The following is a 21,459-nucleotide window of genomic DNA, read 5'->3' on the forward strand; positions in this document are numbered from 1 at the left end:
GAGGTTGCTATGCTGCCTGAGTAAGAAATTTAAAAAATGTTCTGATACTAATGCAGGAAGTCTAAAGAATAACCAATATAGTTTGTTTGGTTAAAAGTATATTTTTATGACACATTTTAATTACTCAGGTGTAATTACTAAAAAAATCTGTTGCTCAGAAATCCTGTTATAAAAATTTTGTCTGCATGGGTTTAAAAGAGAAGCTAGCGGATCATTTAGGATTATTTATACTCACAATAATACATTTTTTCATGAAGCGCTCTCAATGAAGGTTGTTTAAAGGTTATATCTATCTAACTGAATAACTTGATCAGCATTGTGCAGATTCAATAGTTGAGTTTATCTAGCTTTTCTCAAGCCTTTCAGTCTTATGCCCAGCAGCACTATACTAGATGCTATATATTCTTCTAATTGCCCATTGTTATGATCAGTAAAGCCTAATATCTCTTGGACTAAGCACTTGTGTGTTGTATAGCTAGAACTGTATATTCTATTCCTGAGGTACAGTTTTGGATCAAGAGTCTCTTTGTTCTCATTGATGCTGCTGCTGGTTAGTTGCTTCAGTCATGTCCAACTCTTTGTGACTCCAGGAATGCAGCCCACCAGGCTCCTCTGTCCATGGGATTCTCCAGGCAAGAATACTGGAGGGGGTTGCCATGTTCTTCTCCCAGGAATCTTCCCAACCCAGGGATTGAACCCGGGTCTCCGGCATTGCAGGAAGGTTCTTTACCGCTGAGCCACCAGAGAAGCCGCTCTCACTGATAGCTATCTGCAAAATACAAACTAACAAGTCCAACTGCAACTATTTCTAGTGAGCAGAACTCATACTGTGGGAGGAAAAAACCTATCCTATGGTATAAACGTGAAGTATATGTTAGGGGGGCAGAGGCCACATCTCTGTTCTCAACCTAATCTCAGTGCTCAGCACAGTGCCTGGAACGTGGCAGGTACTCAGTAAAATTTTTTTTGTGTGTGGTGGAATGTATAAACAAATTCAATTATTATTCTTTTGTGCAACAGTTATCCCAGTATCTGTATATTTTGAAGTTATAATTCACTTAATAAATAATATTGATTCGTACTGGATGTGCAGTACTGGGCTCTTACATGCCTGCTGCTGCTGAGTCGCTTCAGTCGTGTCCAACTCTGTGTGACCCCAGAGATGGCAGTCCACCAGGCTCCCCCGTCCCTGGGATACCCCAGGCAAGAACACTGGAGTGGGCTGCCAACTCCTCCAATGCATGAAAGTGAAAAGTGAAAGTGAAGTTGCTCAGCCGTGTCCGACTCCTAGCGACCTCATGGACTGCAGCCTTCCAGGCTCCTCCGTCCATGGGATTTGCCAGGCAAGAGTACTGGAGTGGGTTACCATTGACTATTAATTCTTATTATTACCAACATTATTTTTATGGTTATTATTTGCCTGTAGGGGACGCAATATACATCAAATCAGGATCATGCCTTTAAAGGTCTTAAAGACTAGTACTGTCACGTACTAGTACCACCATATATGGTAATTACTATAATATGAGGTAGAAAGTGACATTTCATATGAGAAATATAGATAAAGGGCTTTACAAGTTTCAAAGATAGAAAAATTATTTTTAACTAAGAGAGTTAACATATATTTAGGAAATCAAATATCTGAAATAAAATTAAACAAGCTGTATTATGAGATTTGACCAAGACAGTTGGTCTATCTAAAAAATGATACAAATGAATTTTATTTACAAATCAGAAACAGACTCATAGACACAGAAAACAAACTTATGGTTACCAAAGGGAAAAAGGGGTAAGAGGGATAAATTAGGAGTTTGGGATTAGCAGATATACACTACTATGTATAAAATAAACAATAAAGTCCTCCTGTATAGCAAGGGAATTACACACAATATCTTGTAATAAACTATAATGGAAAAGAATATGAAAAATATATATGTATAACTGAATCAGTTTGCTGTACACCAGAAACTAGCACAACAGTATAAATCACCTACATGTCAATAAAAAATAAAAACACAAACACAGAGACACAAAAAGACTGTTATTCTAGATAAAGAAATGCCATCTGCTAAGGAAGCATTGCTTCCCTGGTAGCTCAGCTGGTAAAGAATCTGCCTACAATGCAGGAGAGCCTGGTTTGATTCCTGGGTCAGGACGATCCCCTGGAGAAGGGATAGGCTACCCACTCCAGTATTCTTGTGCTTCCTTGGTGGCTCAGATAGAAAAGAAATCGCCTGCAATGTGGGAGATCTGGGTTCAATCCCTAGCTTGGGAAGATCCCCTGGATGAAGGCATGGCAACCCACTCTAGTATTCTTGCCTGGAGAATCCCCATGAACAGAGAAGCTGTAGCCTGGCGGGATACAGTCCATGGGGTTGAAAAGAGTCAGACACGACTGAGCAACTAAGCACACCATAGCACAAGAAAGCACTGGATCAACGAGGAGACAGTTTCTGGTGCTGTTCTGAGTGTGTCATCGAGAAGTTTTGTGTTCTCAGGTAATTCATTTAAGGTCTTTGGGCGTCAGCTCTCTCATCAAATAATAAGGGAGTTGGTCTAATAATTCTGATCTAACATTCTGCAAGTATGAGATTCCCAGTAACTTTCACACTAATTTTGTGAGATTTTTCCATCTTGTCATCAGGGTGGCTGTAATGCTCAAATGAAGCAATGAGTGTGAAGTGTTTCAGGACCCTCTGTGCAGGAGGAGGGCACAGTATCTCAGCCAGGATGACACAGGAAAAGGATGCTGTCAGGAACTACTGAAGCGTATTAATGAACAGAAGGCCTGTATACTTATATGCGGCTGGTCGCTTCCTGGGAATTGGTTTTCTTGATGGAGGATGTACAGGAAAGCAATCCTGGAGAACACAGCAGTAAGCTTGGAAATTAATAATAACGTCCTTTACATCAGGATCCAGGGTCCCAGAAATGGACTGGCTCTGATGAAGGTCATTTTTTCCTGACACTGGAAGTGAAAATAAAATCAGTTTAAACTAACATGATGATCAAAGCATCTGAATGTAACCAAAACCATGGCAATTTGAAAATACTCTTTAGATAGTAACTTAGTATAATTCAAATGTATGGAATAGGTATAAAGAGATTCCGACAAAATGCACATCTGAGAAGTAGAGTCAAAGTATCTTGACAAAAACAAATATTTGAGAACTCTTATTCGCAATAAGAGAATTCTTAAATATTTTTATTTTCCAAAAATAGTTAAACAATAAAAACAGAAACAAAATATATGACAGTTCATTGCACTCATTTCCTCTAATTTTTTAAAATAAATTTTGGAGTCAATTATGAATGATGGTGCTACCTCCAAGCATAAAACATAAGTTCTTAATTCTATTCAAGGCCTTTTCCAGCATAAATTTAGTCTCCATTCTTTAATTCAACACTCATTAAATCCTGCTGTATACAAGGCACTATATAATGCATTTGCCCATTGAGCCACTATTCTCCTCCTTTAGATGAAGCAATAAATAAATCACTTTTGCCTACTGAATACATACCCAGGTAATACAGAGTACTAGTGTTTGCTTCAAGGTGCCAGTCTCCATTCTTGCTAGTATTCCAATTCAGTGGATTTGAAGAGCCATTCCTCATATCAATGATATTAAACATGTCAGGATTTTGAGTGAAGTTATGAGATATGATTACATAGTCTTCTTCCTATTAAAGTTTATTTTAGATGTTAACATACTGCATAATATACACTCATTTTGATGACATGAATCACTTAACTCCTATATTAAAAGTTAAGTTTTGGTTTAGTTTGTTTTTCATTTTGTATTTATATTTTGTTTAACATGTTATCTGTCTATGGCAATAATGCTGTTTATCACTAAGGCAATGAAAGTTTTTTTTTCCTTCTCTCTCTTATATATGTATATATGTACATACATATATACATATGCACATATATGTATATGTATGTGTATATATGTACATATATACATATATGTATATATTTTATATAGGTATATATATACACACATACATATGCATACATTCAGAGAGTATTTAATTTCTGTAATATTTCAAAACATCTGAAACAATGCTAGGCATTTATTTTTTGGTTGCCACATGTAGTATAAGCAGAAGAATGTGAACAGGGAGGAAAATACACAGTTCAGGAAACTGGTGACCGTTAGCAGTAGCGAGTGACGATTGACATCAGAGTAAGCCCTGCAGAGGACTTCTGCTTCATCCAAAAATATTTCTTTAAAAAATCTGAAGTAAAGAGTCACAGAATGTTACAGAATGTTCGATTCAGATAGCTAGGTAGTGGGCATATGGGACTTGGGCCTGCTATTTTCTGTATTTCACAATACAAATAATAAAGCCCTTTACTATTTTCCAAAACATCATAAGTACTCAATAAATGTTAGCTATTATCATGGATATAATAAGCTTAATACTACAGGAATGTGGCAGAAAGATTGCTTGCTTCTGATTTTTGAAGAAGGATTTTTTTGGCTTGCTTCTGAGATTTAAGATGGGTCATGAAAAGTACAAATATGTGAGGCAAGGACAGTCTGGGTCTCACAACTGGTGTGAGTGGGCTGCGTTAGAATAATATGCAACATAAGTGATCAGAAGATGGATTATGCAACTCTTTATTTACCTTAAATCCATAGAATGTTGATGTATATGATATGTTGGTTATGTGATCTACACCTTTAAAATACCAGTTAATGTGTTTTGCATTTGGAATCAGAGCCATCCAGCCAGACATATGAGTCAGTCGTTTCTTCTGAAAGGGAATAATGCTTGTGCCTATAGGACATAAACAAACAATAGTAATCTACCTAGAAAATTTCTTCTCTTATGAGTAAGTGCAAAGGTAAATATTAGTCTAGTCAATGGAAGTCTCTAAAGAGATCAGTATAGCATTTCATTACTTATGTTCTAAATGTCTTTGTTGACCTGAAGGCCCCAATACTTAATATCACACTTAACTGAAACATAAAATGTTTTCTCACTTGGAATTTTGAATTGACATGGAGCTTATATTCCCTGGGGAAAGATAAAATTGAAATATGATGACATAATGACTAAGACAAAGTGCTTAAATATATCAATACAATTTTAAAAATATCACTGATCTGAAATATAATTCCATTCCTATTCTTCCAAATCCTTGATTTGCAGAGTATGTAAATATATGTCTTAAACATTATTAGATTCTCTCATACTTGCTGTGTTAATAAAAATCAGCCTAATGAGTATGAATGGAAATCTTTGATTGATAGCTCTTAGGGAACTAGGCTACAAGCAGCCTCTAACACCGGCTGTAATACTCTAAATTTTGTGAATGACAAACCTGAAACCTGAACTACCTGTTATGGGGAAAAGATTTAATCTGAATAAATGCCTGACAACTTTGGGTGAAGATTTGAAAATATCTCTTACAATATAAAGAAAAAAAAATCTGTGATTAATTAATTATATTTTTTCCTTTCCCTTCTTTCATCTTTGATTGAATTTTACATTAAATTTGCAACCTCTTCCCTTTCCAAATTAGGAGGAAGAAGTCAGAAGTGAGATTACAAAATAGACTGTCAAGCACACACAGCTATATTTAAAATGGATAATCACCAAGGTCCTACTGCACAGCACAGGCTGCTCTGCTTATTGTTATGTGGCAGCCTGGATGGGAGGGGAATTTGGAGGAGAATGGATACATGTATATGCATGACTGAGTTCCTTAGACGTTCACCTGAAATTATCACAACATTGTTAATTGGCTATACTCCAATATAAAGCAAAACTTTTTAAAAAACAAGTAACAAAAGCACACCAAAGTTAAAAAAACAAAAAATGAACAAAACAAAAATAAACTGTCATTCTTTTCCTTTGGGGATGTGTACATGCATGCTAAGTCGCTTCAGTTGTGTCTGACTCTGCGACCCCATGGACTGTAGCTCGCCAGGCTCCCCTGTCCATGGGATTCTCCAGGCAAGAATACTAGAGTGGGTTGCCATGCCCTTCTCTGGGGGGGTCTTCCCAACCCAGGGATCGAACCTGGGTCTTCTGCATTGCAGGTGGGTTCTTTATCATCTGAGCCACTAGGGAATAAAGCAAAATGAATTCCAGTATCAAGGGTGAACATATTCTTAGGCTTACGAATTAGCATTAAGTTTTGAAGAGCCCATGACCAGAGGCACTAAAAACAGTTTAAAAAGATATGCAGTATATGAGAAGAACAATGATAATTTGGGTTATTCAGCAAATATCCACTCCTCTCCTGTCCTTGAGGGCAGGTTACTCTCCTGCTCTGTTGATATTGGGTGACTACTTCGGCCCAGGAACTAGTAGCAGAACTGATACTGCAAAGACTTAAAAAGTGCTTGCTGGGTGAAACACACCCTCTTGAGCCTCTGTCACTGCAATGCAAAGAGGCTCCCCTAGGAGAATAGTGGGTAGCAGGCTAAGATGACGTTTGGCATACATGGATAGAAAAAGGATATATATCTTAGGGGCATGGATTTAATTCAAGTTACCCAAGTGGAAACTTGCTACTTCTCATCTATTTCTTAGATCCAAGCCAATTCATAGACTTAAAACACCTAACACCAGTGGGAGAAATCTAGCCATTTATGGGGCTACAGCCTACTAAGGAGAGCAAACTATCCAAACCTTCCAAGAGCTGTTAGTTTCTGGATCTGAACTGATACAAACTCTCAAAGACTCTAAATGCCGCTATGGTCAACCAGCTGGAGAGGCAGCTTACAAAGGCCAGGCCATAGAATGAGTCTCGGCTCATCTCATGGCTGGTCCATTGAGGCCCCTGGGTCATCTTATGGTTATTCCTCCAGTTCCAAAAAGCATAGTGGGAATAGATATAGAACTCTGTTTGCAGAAAGAGCAGAAGTTGAAATGCTCACAAGAAATATCCTACCAAGAGGATCTGATAATATGGGGTGAAGTAACAAAACCCCAGCATGTCCTGATGGATTTGACATAGCTATAATTTTAGGAGCTATAGTATTACTGGTATAATCATGCTACATGTTTTCAAAATTCATTTGGCTTACATTGAGATACATAATTTTAGTTTCAAATTGGAAGTTTCTACCTTGTAAATATCATTAAACATGGAAATTTGGAAACACTGTCATCAAGAAGCTGTATCATTAGATTTATGCAGAAAATGTGGAAACCTATATTTGAGAATCATGTTCAGCAAATCTTTGATGCACCAATGCTTTCCCTATTTTCCAAAATCTGCAGTCTATCAGAACAGTGTATAGGAGAGTGGATTAATTGTAGATGTTTTAACTAATGCAGCTTCCAGCTGGCTAAGTGGTAAAGAATCCACCTGCCAATGCAGGAGATGAAAGTGATGTGGATTCAATCCCTGGGTTGGGAAGATCCCCTGGAGGAGGAAATGGCAAACCACTCCAGTATTCTTGCCTGAAAACCCTGTGGACAGAGGAGCTTGGTGGGCTACAGTTCATGGGTCACAGAGTTGAACACAACTAAGCAACTGAGAACACACACATTTTAACCAATAATTGAGACAGATGATGGATGCGTGTATAAAGGGATGGACGGAATGATACAAAGATCAGAGCCAGTCCAGTCAGGCCAGGTCAGACATGATGAAAATAGACATATTTAGTAACTGGAAGAGTTCCCAATGGAGGGAAGGAAAATCGGGTAGGAAGGACTAAGTGAACACTTTAGGAACCATACTTCCCCTTGCCACCCCCTTATCAAGATAATAAATTAAAAGCAATTCCAAACCCTTGAGGGGGGGAAATATAGAAAATAATACCACAACAAAAAATCAGAGAGATGTGATCAGGATTCCTACCAATCTCCATTTAACTTGCTTGTCTGGCTGTTGCAAATGCCAGATGGATCATGAATAATGATAGTAAATTAATGCAATCTCATCAGGCAACGATGTCAAGCACATGTGGTGTTTCACATATAGTATCTTTACTCAAACGACTCAGTAAATCAACAGCCTCTGGCACCTGGGGTGCAGCCCGGGACCTAGCAGATGCACCCCCACCCTACATCAATCAGCAAAGATAATCAAAATAATTTGCTTTCAGGGGCAGAAACAATGATGCATTTTCTCTGTCTTAATCCAAAAGCTATGCCAACTATCTTGCTCTCTGTCACAGTGTTGGCTATGGTTGCACGCTGCTTAGTCCCTCAGTTGTGTCTGACTCTCTGTGACCCCATGGACTGTAGTCTGCCAGGCTCCTCTGTCCATGGGATTCTCCAGGCAAGAATACTGGAGCATCCTCCAGGGGATCTTCCTGACCCAAGGATCAAACCCAGGCCTCTTGCATTGCAGGCAGATTCTTTACCAGGGGAGCCCATGATATTGGGGTGCCTTAATCAGCAGAATGTCATGCTCATCCACGCATTTACTCAATACTCCTCATAAGTCGTTTCGGGATGTGTTATTAGTTTCCTGCCTGGCTTCTGACTGATATCAATATTATTCTTTTTCCAGTGTTCTAAATAAGTGAGTGACAACTCAGGAAGATGATGAAAATTGAGGAAAACATATTTAAATGAGTGGGTCACATGATTACATTCCACTTACCAAAAGAGTCTGAGAGAACCACATCCTTTTCAAGCAGGGACACTGGAGAAGGCTTGTTGAATGCTAGCCGGTGGAAGCTGACCGAGGCATCACAGACAGACCCGGGGAACCCTATGCTCCACTCGGCTTCTTGAGTGCAGTGAGAAGGGTCCAGCAGAGGGCTGTGTGGAACGACGGTGTGTCCTTTGTGACCTAGGAAATGGACGCAAACAGCACGTTTCATGTCAGAAAACTAAACAGCCAAACTGTCTACAGCATATGCTGACTATGATCCAGGGTGCCACCAATACAATCTAAAAGTCTTGGTTCACTTTTTCTTTTTTTGTCAGGAAGTAAGGGGCCCTCCTAAAAAGGCTTTACAGTGCACTCTTCACTCAGGGAGCTTATCATGAACATAGCAGAAATATGGGATCTGAAGAACCCGTGAGAGACAAAGTAGGGGATGGGATGGGGAATAAGTAACGTGGTCAAGGACACAAGGAAGGATGTAAATCCAGGCTGTCTGACCATAAAACCTAGGCTCTCAACCAAGAGTCTGTCAACAAATATTAAGAATCTACACTGAGGGACATCCCTGGTGGTCCGGTGCCTAGGACTTCATGCTCCCAAAGCAGGGGGCCCAGGTTTGATCCCTGGTCAGGGAACTAGGTCACCAAATGCCACAACTAAGAGTTCACATGCCTCAACTAAAGATCCTGCATGTGACAACTAAGACCTGGCCCAGCCTAACACATAAACATCAAAAAAAAAGAATCTAAGGTGAATTAAGGAATGAAGGTAATAAAGCTCTGTATATTGGAATTACCCAAATGTTCTCCTTCTTAAAGCCACAATTAGAATAGGAAACAAATCAACAACTATGGGTGAGTATTCAATCTGTTTGACTATTGAGATGAACCTTCTTTCAAAGGCTTTCAGAAACATCTGTTACTGTCTGCAGGTTTACTGGCCAGTTGTTCCTCTTTTAAAGGTATTATGCAGAATCATACATACACACACATCCTTCCTATCTTATTTAGCCAAATCGTTATCCTTGTTTAGTCGCTAAGTCATGTCTGACTCTTGCCACCCCATGGACTGTAGCCCTCCAGGCTCCTCTGTCCATGGAATTTCCCAGGCAAGAATAATGGAATGGGTTGCCATTTCCTTCTTCAGGGGATCTTCCCAAGCCAGGGATCGAACTTTTGTCTCCTGCATTGGTAGGCAGACTCTTTACCACTGAGCCACCAGGGAAGCCAAGTAGTTATCATTAAAATTTTATAAGAATGCTAAATTCTAGAAATCACATTTACAGAAAGCATATTTACATATTTACTTCAGATGGTAGAAAAATTTAACCTACAACGTTGAATTTTGTACTAAAGTTCACATATTCTTTTAACCAATTTCAAATTCAGAATTTAGATTGGAAAGAAAAGACTAACAGGCCTGTGACTTACTACTTCCCTCTAAGGTACTTGAACAGGATGTATCCAGTCTGTCCACATTGCTTATGTGAATAAACCTGGAATTAATGCAGTTATGGGCCTGACTGGCTGGAGAATTTGGGTAGTCATGTAATTAACTGAATAAGAGATAGTGACATTCTCAGACTGACATGGCTTTCTTTTGTGGTCCCTAATTTCATACTGCTGCTGCTGCTAAGTTGCTTCAGTCCTGTTTAAAATTTGCTATTAACTCAGAACCAAAGTGAAAATGTAGGAAAAAAAGGACAAACATGGGGGCTGACTGTGATAGCTTGGGACTTCTCCAGAAAAGGATCTGTCATCTATGACTAGTGCTGACCTACATCTTTAAGTCATTAGGAAAGTTTGGTACCAGGTAAGATTCACCTGAATATGCTATGACAATTCAAGTCCGTGTTAAGTGAAAAATGTAGTTCCAAGATATTTTATCAGAAATGAAAACATCACCTTACCTGTAAGCGAACCATCAACATCAATCAGTACCACTTCATGTTCCCATCGAAAGCCAGCCTTGTTCGGCGTGTGAGAATACTGGATGCCAGCGAATTTTGCACTCCACCCTCCACACCTGTGGTTACAAACGCCCGTGATGGACGTCACTCCCAAAGCTGCACAGCTGGGACGGTCAAAGTTCATGAAGTGTACGGAAGACACAGTCAGTCCTTCATTAAACGGGAGAACCAGGCCTTTTGTTGTGCAAAATGCAGACCCCATCCCCAGTTCATCAAGATGACCAACTATTTTGCCATTTTTAATCATTGCTCCATTGGTTTCACCCCATCCTCCAACGTAAGGAGCCAGGATCCTCTTTGTTTCAATTCCAGCCTCATAATTATTTACCATCACAAAGTTATGGAACTGAAGGGCACCTCCGTTGACCCATTCGGCTCCTTTTTGACAATTCCAAGTTGTGAGTGAATGAAATACTGCAGGCACTGGCACCGAAGAAGTACATGATCCTGTCTGCATGGGGAAATATTCTTCAAAGATCCACAATCCAAACCAACCTTGAGAATGAACAGTGTTGTTAAAGAATTCTCCAAGAGGGACTCTTTTTTGGCAAATGTTTCGGTCATAGGATGGCCCATCAGGGTGGTTGTTCATTCGGTACCAAAAGCCAAAGTGAGTGCCACCAGCAGCCACATTGTGTCGTATGGTGTTGTTTGGATTGGTTACCCAAAATGCGGCTGGAGTCACATCGTCATTCAGAAGACTAGTACTCTGATGTACAAATACTGCCAAGTTATATTGCAGGATATTGCCATGTTCAATGCCGTCTTCTATAAAAAATGCTCCTCCCCTGATATCATATATAATATTCCTCTCGACCAGAAGGTGATGTGTGTTATGGATAGTAATAGCCCTGTTATAGGTCTGGTGAATTGCACAGCCTTTTACATAAGATTTAAACTGTAAATCTCCAAGCAGGTGCCAATGTATTGGATATCGTCCCAACCGGAATGCCTGACCAGCATGGAATATCTGTCAAGCCCAGAAATCACAGCTATTCAGTGATACACATAGAGTTTGCCTGGCTTATACTTTCTTGCTTCAAAATAATATCCACATTCACATTAATTATTATTAATGCATTGATCTCTCCCATATTATTCCTGTTTATCATTTTAAAATGTTCTTTGACCCCCATCCCACCTTGTTTGTGGGCTCATGCTTTTTATCAAATGAATGAATGAACAAAAGTCATCTTCAACTCTTCCGCTTTTCACCTTACTCTGTTATGAAACTGGTGTTGAGCAAAACACAACCTCTTAAAATACTTCTTTTCCTCCTCCTTTTAATCCTTACTTAATTATAAGAAATATTTCTTGAATATTTATCAAGTGCCAGATATTTTGCTAAATGTCATATGCATGGTCACACTCTACTATAATCCTAGGAAGTAGCCACTCATCAGAAGCTTCATTTTATAGATGAAGAAAGTGAAATGCAGAAATGCTGAGTATCTATTTCATAGTCACAAAGCTCCACTTAAACCCGCTGGTCTGATTAGAGAGTTGGCGCTCTTACTAACCACTCTGCGATACTTTCAAAGGTCTACAATCCACCTGAGGCGAAGGGCCAACTCATTAGAAAAAACCCTGATGCTGGGAAAGATGGGAGGCAAAAGGAGAAGTGGGCAGCAGAGGATGAAATAATTATACAGCATCACCAATCAATGGACATGAATCTGAGCAAACTCCGGGAGATAGTGAAGGACAGGAGAGCCTGGCATGCTGCAGTCCACGGAGTCGCAAAGAGTCGGATACGACTTAGTGATTGAACAACCAAAACGATCTAATAATCTAAGACAGAAGATGCCTCTGTGTGTGTGTATGTGTTTGTATCTGTATAATATAATCTTATGAGGTTTGGAAATAAAATGTTAGGTCATCCATTTATTTTCATTCTTCATATAAAAATAAAAACTATTACTAATATTTACCATACAGGTCAACCCTGGTAACCTCACTTAGTCCATATCCAGAAGTTACACATGTGTAACATAACCTAGGAGGAGGAGAGTTTTACCAAATGTAGCCATTGACTCTGCCACCCTTACTACAGTTGGGTGCTCTCTATTTAACAGATTTATGGATTTTACTATCCTTTCCTTTGCACCCTCCTTCCTTTTATTGAATACTTGATAAAAACTGTGCTAAACCCAGATTATACAGACTGAAGATACAGAAGAGCTCTTGATATCTCGGGCATAACTTGCATATTTATTCTTTTATTTATGTATTTGTTCAATTTATAGCCAATTAAGAATCTCCTATGTGCCAAGCACTGCTCCAGCTACAGGGGAATCAGTAGAAAACTAGAAGGACTGCTTATGTTCTAGAAGAAGAGACTAAAAAATAAAACAAAAATATATCTGGAGTTATGAGTTAATAAAGAAAAATAGGAGTTTGGCAGCTCTTTCAAATAAAGGTGGTGAAGCACGGCCTCTCTGAAGAGATAGATTTGAGAAGAGATTTGACTGAAATGAGTGTGAACACAGAAGTACCTGGCAGAGAAGCATTCTAAGGAAGATGAAGAGCTTGTGCAAAGAACTGAGCTAGGAACGTGCCTGACATGGTCACATGACACAGGGAAGTCTATGTGACCAGCATGGCGGGCGCCAAGGATGGTTCACACAAGACAGCAAGAGGCCAGAGTGGGGTCAGATGATGTGGCTCCTTTGGGAAGAGCTTAGACATTTTGCTTTAAGTGTACTGTGAAGCTCCTGAAGAGTTTCAAACACAGCGTGGCAAGATCTGATTCACACTTTAAAGCCTGAACTTCATCCACAAGTCTCTTCTCTATGTCTATGTCTCCATTGCTCCCCTGCAAACAAGTTCATCAGTACCATCTTTTTAGATTCCATATGCATGTGCTAATATATGTTATCTGTCTTTCTCTTTTTGACTTACTTCACTCTGGATAATCGGCTCTAGGGAGATGGGAGGGGGGTTCAGGAGGGAGGGGACATATGTATACCTGTGGCTGATTCATGGGGATGTATGGCAGAAACCAATGCAAGACTGTAAAGCAATTATTCTCCAATAAAATAAATTAAAAAATAAAAAAGCTGAACTTTGGCTGTGGTATGGAGATTATGTTGCAGAAAAGGTGGAAGCAGGAAGATCAGTTAGAAGAAAAGCATAGTAGTCCAGGTGAGAGGTGACAGTGGTTTGGGTTTGGAACCAGGTGGAGTGCTGGAAAAATAGTGGATTCAGGATACACTATTTTGGGATAGAACTTGTTAATGAATTCGACATGGGGTGGGTATAAGAAAAGCAGAGAAACAAAATTTCGGCATGATGACATACATGAATAACAGTTGTATTGACACTGTCTGTTTATCTGTCTCTTCTACCAAACATTATTATAATCAGCATCTGGCAAAAAGCAGGTGCTCAATACGTACTCATTGTATAGACAACTTTGGGCAAACCACTAATAATAGTGCCTCTTACCTCTACATATTCTATCCTTCCAGTTACCATGTTAGCACCAGCTAGAGGAGCATGAAGCATAATGCAGCCTCCAAACTGGTCACTTCCTATTTCTTCTCCAAACTTTCCTTGGAGACATGTCTGTGTAGCAAATTCACCTTTAAAAATAAAATTTAAGATACAATAAAGGAAAACTATGCCAAAATCTTCTCATTATATAAAGATTGCATTTCATATCTAGTTATACCTTTTTATTTACATATAATTTTAATCTTATCCTAGAACATAATTGCTTGCATTCATGTTATCTTCTCTTCTGCACAATAAGGAAGGTAAGTGCCTTGTCTTATTCACCTCTGCATTCCCTAAAGTACTTAACTTTGCTGTGCTGTGCTTAGTCGCTCAGTCATGTCTGACTCTCTGCGACACCATGGACTATAGCCTGACAGGCTCTTCAGTCCATAAGGGACTCTCCAGGCAAAAATACTGGAGTGGGTTGCCATGCCCTCTCCAGGGGATCATCCCAAACCAGGGATTGAACCCAGGTCTCCCACATTGCAGGCAGATTCTTTACTGTCTGAGCTACCAGAGAAGCACAAAAGTACTTACTTCAGTATCTTTCAAAGATACTAGATAAATATTTGAATGGCTGAATGAATGCTGATAAAGGTATTTTGCTTTATTATCTCTGAATTTATTTTCCGCAACATTTGGGATTAACGTAGTTGATACAATCTTACACTGGTACAAGATTAGAACCTGCATTATCTCACTTAATTCTTACAATGATAGTAGGTTGGCAGAACAGGAAGTATTTTTATATAAATCAGGATGAAACTAGGTTAACAATGGACACAGTGAGATGATGAAGATGAACTGAAATCAGAATGCAGGTCACTTGACATTGAATCCATTGAGCTTTGTCTTATGCTTCCCACTGAAGAAAAGGCTGTACCTAAGGTATACCAGTTATTATTCAACTACTTATCGGATTGTAATGGCAGTGGGCTTCACTGGCGGCTCAGTGGTAAAGAATCTGCCTGCCAATGCAGGAGATGCAGGTTCAATCCCCTGGGGAAGGAAATGGCAACTCACTCCAGTATTCTTGCCTGGAGAATCTAGCCAGACCCTAGCCGGCTGCAGTCCACAGGGTCTCAAAGATTCGGACATGACTTAGCAACTAACCAACAACAGTAGTAGTGATCACATAAAATATTTAAAGAGACTTAAATGTACCATGCTTCCTAACTATACACATTTATATAGTTATACATAGTTTTATGTAAACATATATACACACATATGTATATGTGTGTGTGTGTGTATACACACATATACATGTGTGCAAGCTAAGTCACTTCAGTCGTGTCCAACTCTTTGCAGCGCTATGGACTGTAGCCTGCCAGGCTCCTCTATCCATGGGATTCTCCAGGCAAGAATACTGGAGTAGGTTGCCATGTCCTCCTCCAGGGGATCTTCCCGACCTAGGGATGGAACTTGCGTTTTCCGCAGCTGCTACACTGCAGGTAGGTTCTTTACTGCTGAGCTACCAGAAGTCCATATACATACATATATATTATATATATGAGAACTATGGTAGGTTAAAGATAGCCATAGAACCAGTCCCAACTATTGACACCTGAGTAGAAGAGACATATGTCCCTTCAGGACCAAAGTAACTAATTGCTGGTGCTTGACTTCCTGGCCTTCTGATCTCCTGTCTCAGAGACCATGAAGCTTCCATCAGCAGAGACACTGGAAAATTACAGTGTCCCCCTGTATGAGTCAGAGCCCCCCTGTTGACTCATACTGGTTACATGTAGCATAAATAAGAAATAAACCTTTACCATTTTAACTCACTAAAATTTGGGGCTTATTTATTGCCAGTGCATAACCAAGTCTATTAGTTCTGAACAGGAGCTGATTTTGCCCACAGGGAATATTTCTGCAATGTCTGGAAACATTTAAGTTGACACACTAAGGCTACTGAAGTTACCTGTGTCGAATCCATCAGGACACGCTGGGATTTTGTTATTCCACTCCATGTTGTCAGATCCTCTTATTAAAATATTTCTTGTAAGAATTCCAATTTCTGCCCTTGCTTCAAAAAGAGTTCCATCAGGGAGGGTGACAGTGATCCCCAAGTGTGTGTAATTCAGTGGATCAGTCAGCGTTATGTTCCTGCCATCAGCAGATACAGATGCAATGGTCCTTTCTTCATTTTCTCGTTGGCTGTGTCTGTAAAAATTTTAACCACAAGCTCTCAGAATTAATATAAATTAACACAATATTGCTTTGGTGTATTTGTTTTATTCTATTTTGAAAACTTCATCTGTAAAATAGGGGAAAAAATGTTTATGTCATACAATATGCTGAAGAGGAATTTGAAGATGGTATTTTATTCCCTCTAAAGTATTCAAAAGAACAACTCCTTTACAACTTTGAGGATCACACACAGTGGCTCTCAACCAAGGGTGATTTTATTCCCTTGGGGACATTTGGCAATGCCTGGACACGTTTTTGGTTGTCATAACACAGCAAGGCAGGGGCTGTCGTATTGGTGTAGGTGGTGTTGGTGTTAGTATTGGTGGTACTGGTGGTGTGTTGTTATTGTTGTTGTTGGTGGTGTTAGTGTTGGTGGTGATGGTATTGATGGTGTTGGTGTTGGTGGTGTTGGTGGTTGTATTGGTATTGGTGGTGGTGGTGTTGGTGGAGGTGGTGTTGGTGGTAGTGGTGGTATTGGTATTGGTGGTGTTGGTGTTGGTGGAGGTGGTGGTGGTGGTGTTTGTATTGGTGGTGGTGGTATTGGTGGAGGTGGTGTTGGTGGTATTGGTATTGGTGGTGGTGGTATTGGTGGTATTGGTGTTGGTGGTATTGGTATTGGTGGTGGTGTGGTGGTGGTATTGGTCTTGGTGGTGGAGGTATTGCTAGAAGTGGTATTGGTGGTATTGGTGTTGGTGGTATTGGTGGTGGTGGTGGTGGTGGTATTGGTACTGGTGGTGGTGGTGGTAGTGGTGTTGGTGTTGGTGGTGTTGGTGGTAGTGGTGTTGGTGGTATTAGTATTGATGGTGGTGGTGTGGGTGGAGGTGGTGAGTGGTGGTAGTGGTGTTGGTGGTGACATTGGTATTGGTGGTGTTGATGGTGGTGGTGGTGGTAGTGGTATTGGTATTGATGGTGGTGGTGTTGGTGGAGGTGGTGGTGGTGGTAGTGGCAGTGGTGTTGTTGGTGTTGGTATTGGTATTGGTGGTGTTGGTGGTGATGGTATTGGTGGAGGTGGAATTGGTGGTATTGGTGTTGGTGGTATTGGTATTGGTGTTGGTGGTGTTGGTGGTATTGGTATTGGTGGTGTTGGTGGTATTGGTATTGGTGGTGGTGGTGGTAGTGGTGTTGTTGTTGTTGGTATTGGTATTGGTGGTGGTGGTGGTGGTGGTGGTATTAGTATTGATGGTGGTGGTGTGGGTGGAGGTGGTGAGTGGTGGTAGTGGTGTTGGTGGTGACATTGGTATTGGTGGTGTTGATGGTGGTGGTGGTGGTAGTAGTATTGGTATTGATGGTGGTGGTGTTGGTGGAAGTGGTGGCGGTGGTAGTGGTGGTGGTGTTGTTGGTGTTGGTATTGGTGGTGTTGGTGGTGATGGTATTGGTGGAGGTGGTATTGGTGTTGGTGGTATTGGTATTGGTATTGGTGTTAGTGGTGTTGGTGGTATTGGTATTGGTGGTGGTGGTGGTAGTGGTGTTGTTGTTGGTATTGGTATTGGTGGTGGTGGTGGTGGTGGTAGTGGTGTTGGTGGTATTAGTATTGATGGTGGTGGTGTGGGTGGAGGTGGTGAGTTGTGGTAGTGGTGTTGGTGGTGACATTGGTATTGGTGGTGTTGATGGTGGTGGTGGTAGTGGTGGTGGTGTTGTTGGTGTTGGTATTGGTATTGGTGGTGTTGGTGGTATTGGTATTGGTGGTGTTGGTGGTAATGGTATTGGTGGTATTGGTGTTGGTGGTATTGGTATTGGTGGTGGTGGTTTTGGTGGAGGTGGTGTTGGTGGTAGTGGTGGTATTGGTATTGGTGGTGGTGGTGTTGGTGGTGGTACTGGTATTGGTGGTGGTGGTGGTAGTGTTGGTTGCAGTGGTGTTTGTGGAGGTGGTGTTGTTGTTGGTGGTGTTGCTACTAGTAGGCAGTGGCTGAGGATGTTCCCAAACCTCCTGCGATACACAACAAAGAATTAACCTGTCCAAAATGTCACTAGTGCTGAGGTTGGAAAAACCCTTACAGAGGGAGTCTACTGGAGGTTTCAGAGCAGGGGAAAGAAAGGACTGAGGTGAGTTCAGGATGTTTAATTTCTACCCATTCCTTCAACACACCCCAAGTTCCAACAAAAGGACTGGCCAAATCGATAATATTCATGTATGAATCCTTCCAACAAATGTTTGTTGAGTGTCTAGGAGGAAATGGCAACCCACTCCAATATTCTTGCCTGCAAATTCCATGGATAGAGGAAATTCTATGAACAGAGGTAGGCTACAGTTCATAGGGTTGCAGAGTCAGACATTACACAGCCACGGAACAAGAACAAGCCTGTTTTCTAGACATAGAGTTAAGTACTGGGAGATGGGTACCAAGCAAAAGTGCCCCTAACTTCAGAGAGACAAGTGTTTCTATGGCTGATTTTATGTTTTATATACTAAAGCATGTGACTGGTGCAATTGACAGAGGTGCCTTTAAGGGAGTTATCGATGTAGCTTCCTGACACTGCTTTTTGATTCCTCTCTTCCTTGGCAAAACTTTCTCCTCCTTTAACTACCAGGTCAAATAACAATGTTGCATCTGAAATAGATTGGAAGGCACCTGTCTGAACTTTCCCAGCCCTTCTAGATTCCCAGTAAGTGCTGCCTGATGCCCCGTTAGCACTCACAGTTATCACACGCAGACCTATCACCCATTTACTTCTCTGTCTTTCCCATAATTGTCTGCTCCTCTAGGTAAGGCAACCACTGAATCATTCTGTATGCTGAGTACCTGTCACAACTCAGTCATAGATTTGACTGACTAAACAAATCAATGCAGAATAAATTCCTGAGGGAAGAAGGTAGAGGAATGGAACCCAAATAAGAAGATGATGGAATATTCCAGCATGAGGGATTGGGAGTCTAAATTCAATGGAAAGTAAGGAAAGCTGGTGGAAGAGGCATTTCAAGGGCAGAACCCAAAGAACTTGGTGATGTGCAGGAAATGAAGAGAGCTGACAGTCAGAAGGTCACTAGGAAAATTTTTGTGAAGATGAAAATTAGATTGTAGGGCTTAAAGGGAAAAAATGGAGAATGAGAATGAAATGGAAGAAACAGGCATGGTGATTCAATAATTGAGAGAGAGAAAGGGAGGCGGTGGGGAAAGAGACAGAAAAGCTAGAAGAAACAGGAGACCAAAGCTGGTTTTTTTCCAAGAGGGTAAGTGGTTGGAAAGACATAATTCCCACAGACCCAAGGAAGGAATTAGAGGGGAGGGGGAGGGGGAAGGGAAGTGGAGATTAAGGATGTTTGAGATAGGGTGTATCAATAATATTACAAGATCCCTCAGGTGATTTGAACTAACCTCTCCCAATTCTCTTGGATTCAGATGATACAGAGATGATATTTTTAGAAAAGTTCTCAAAAGGATTTTTATATGTTAGGTGCACCTAAATGCACCTTTCCTTCCTTTGTAATAATATCCAACATATATTGCACTAACTTTGAGCCAAGTTCCACTCTGTTTTACACATACTAACTCATTTAATCCTTACAATAATTCTGAGATACATACTAACAGCATTCCAATTTTAGTGAAGCACAGAGAGGCAAAATAATGGCATTAGGCCTCGTAAGTAGTATTGCTGGGGGTTGGACCTAGGTCGACTGACTTTAAAAGTAGTATTCTTAACCACCTGCTTTGCAAACTCTCAGATAGGATTTACAAATGAAACAGTGAACAACTAATTAGATTTGGTGGGAAATTCCTAAATTCTTGTTTATTAAAACTTGGTTTTGTTGTCAGTCACTCAGTGGTGTCCAACTCTTTGTGACCCCTAAATTCTAAACTTACTTTTCTTTCACCCAGAAAAGCTATGAGGACTTCCTATTCTATAAGTAAGCCCTGTCATTTTGCTGCTTTTTAATTTTGCCGTTATATCATCCCAAGGGCAGAGAAAAAAAAAAGAGGGTGCTTATAAAACTAAGTATATATTTAACTCTTCCTAACATGTGCAAGTCTATTTTTAACTCAGAAAGGGACAAATTCAAAGTGCCATCTTGAATTTTAATTCTAAATTGAGTCACGACCTTAATACAACTTAGCTGTTTCTTGTCATAAATTACTATTTGTTCCCTGATCCACATAACTATATCCAATTTTGCTATTACATAATTTGAATAATAAAGCAAAAATAAAGCTCCTCTTGCTTTATCTCCCCACCAGTATTCTTGGCGTAGCTATATTAGTTTTGTTCCTCGTATTTCTTATTTGCTAAAATATATAATTAAACAGTAATTAAGGGTCATAAGCAGTTTCATGATAAAATGTCAGACATCAAAGGTCATGTTAATCATTAGTTACACTATAATTTCATCCCTATCATTCAATCATTACTAACAATTTTGCTCCATGGGAACCACTGCCAAGACTGTAAGACTAAAAAGACTTAACTAGCTGCTTTCAACTGTGCTCGATGGTGACCCCAAACAAAGAAGCTCATTTACATTTTTGCATGCATTGATATACTCAGCTGAAGCTCTCACTCAGAGGTTTCTTTCTTTTTTTTTAATTGGAGTATAATTGCTTTCAATGTTGTGTTAATTTCTGCTGTACAATGTGAATCAGCTGTCTCCCACCCCAACCCCCATCCTCCCCACTCCAGGTCATCACGGAGCACTGAGGTGAGCCCCCTGTGCTCTGCAGCAGCTTGCCACTAGCCCATCTGTTCCACACGTGGTCTGTATATGTGTCAATGCTACTCTCCCAGTTCGTTACACCCTCCCTTTCCCCACTCTGTCCACATGCCCCTTCCCCACGTCGCCGTCTCTATTCCTGCCCTGCAAAAGGAAATCATCTGTACCATCGTTCTAGATTCCACATTCACACATTAATATATGGTATTTGTTTTTCTCTTTCTGACTTACTGCTGTCTGTATGACATCACTCAGAGGTTTTCAGATAACTTTTAATAGCAGAATGCTCTTGTCAAATGAAATCTTACATGGGAACTGCACCATGAAAAATGACTAAAATCTTTTATTAGTACATACTTATACTTTTTCTTATGGTAAATTCAGTCAATAAAAACTCACGCTGGAGATCAACTCAATGTTAATATCTGGCAAATAAATATTTGGCTGTCCAGGCTTCTTTACTTGAGGTTTCAAATTTAAATTAAATGGCTGTGGACCTCCTGAATCATACCTTTTTTACACAGTTACAAATTTCTACTCTAAATCAAAATGATCAGATCCATC

At 40.2% G+C, this 21,459-nt stretch overlaps 1 protein-coding gene across 1 annotated transcript in view; it reads right to left on the reverse strand.

The window, feature by feature from the left end:
* The window catches only part of PKHD1L1 (PKHD1 like 1), a 180,267-nt gene that overhangs the window by 59,499 nt on the left and 99,309 nt on the right, over positions 1–21,459 (reverse strand). Inside the window, exons 47-53 of the mRNA XM_052651713.1 lie at positions 15,982–16,223; positions 14,007–14,143; positions 10,500–11,529; positions 8,582–8,773; positions 4,637–4,788; positions 3,522–3,681; positions 2,797–2,968 (exon numbers count right to left, since the gene is read on the reverse strand). Of these exons, the coding sequence (XP_052507673.1) occupies positions 2,797–2,968; positions 3,522–3,681; positions 4,637–4,788; positions 8,582–8,773; positions 10,500–11,529; positions 14,007–14,143; positions 15,982–16,223 (2,085 nt within the window). The remainder of the gene's footprint in view (positions 1–2,796; positions 2,969–3,521; positions 3,682–4,636; positions 4,789–8,581; positions 8,774–10,499; positions 11,530–14,006; positions 14,144–15,981; positions 16,224–21,459) is intronic.

The sequence above is a fragment of the Budorcas taxicolor genome, chromosome 14 (genome assembly GCF_023091745.1).
Source record: "Budorcas taxicolor isolate Tak-1 chromosome 14, Takin1.1, whole genome shotgun sequence".
Taxonomy (NCBI): Eukaryota; Metazoa; Chordata; class Mammalia; order Artiodactyla; family Bovidae; genus Budorcas; species Budorcas taxicolor.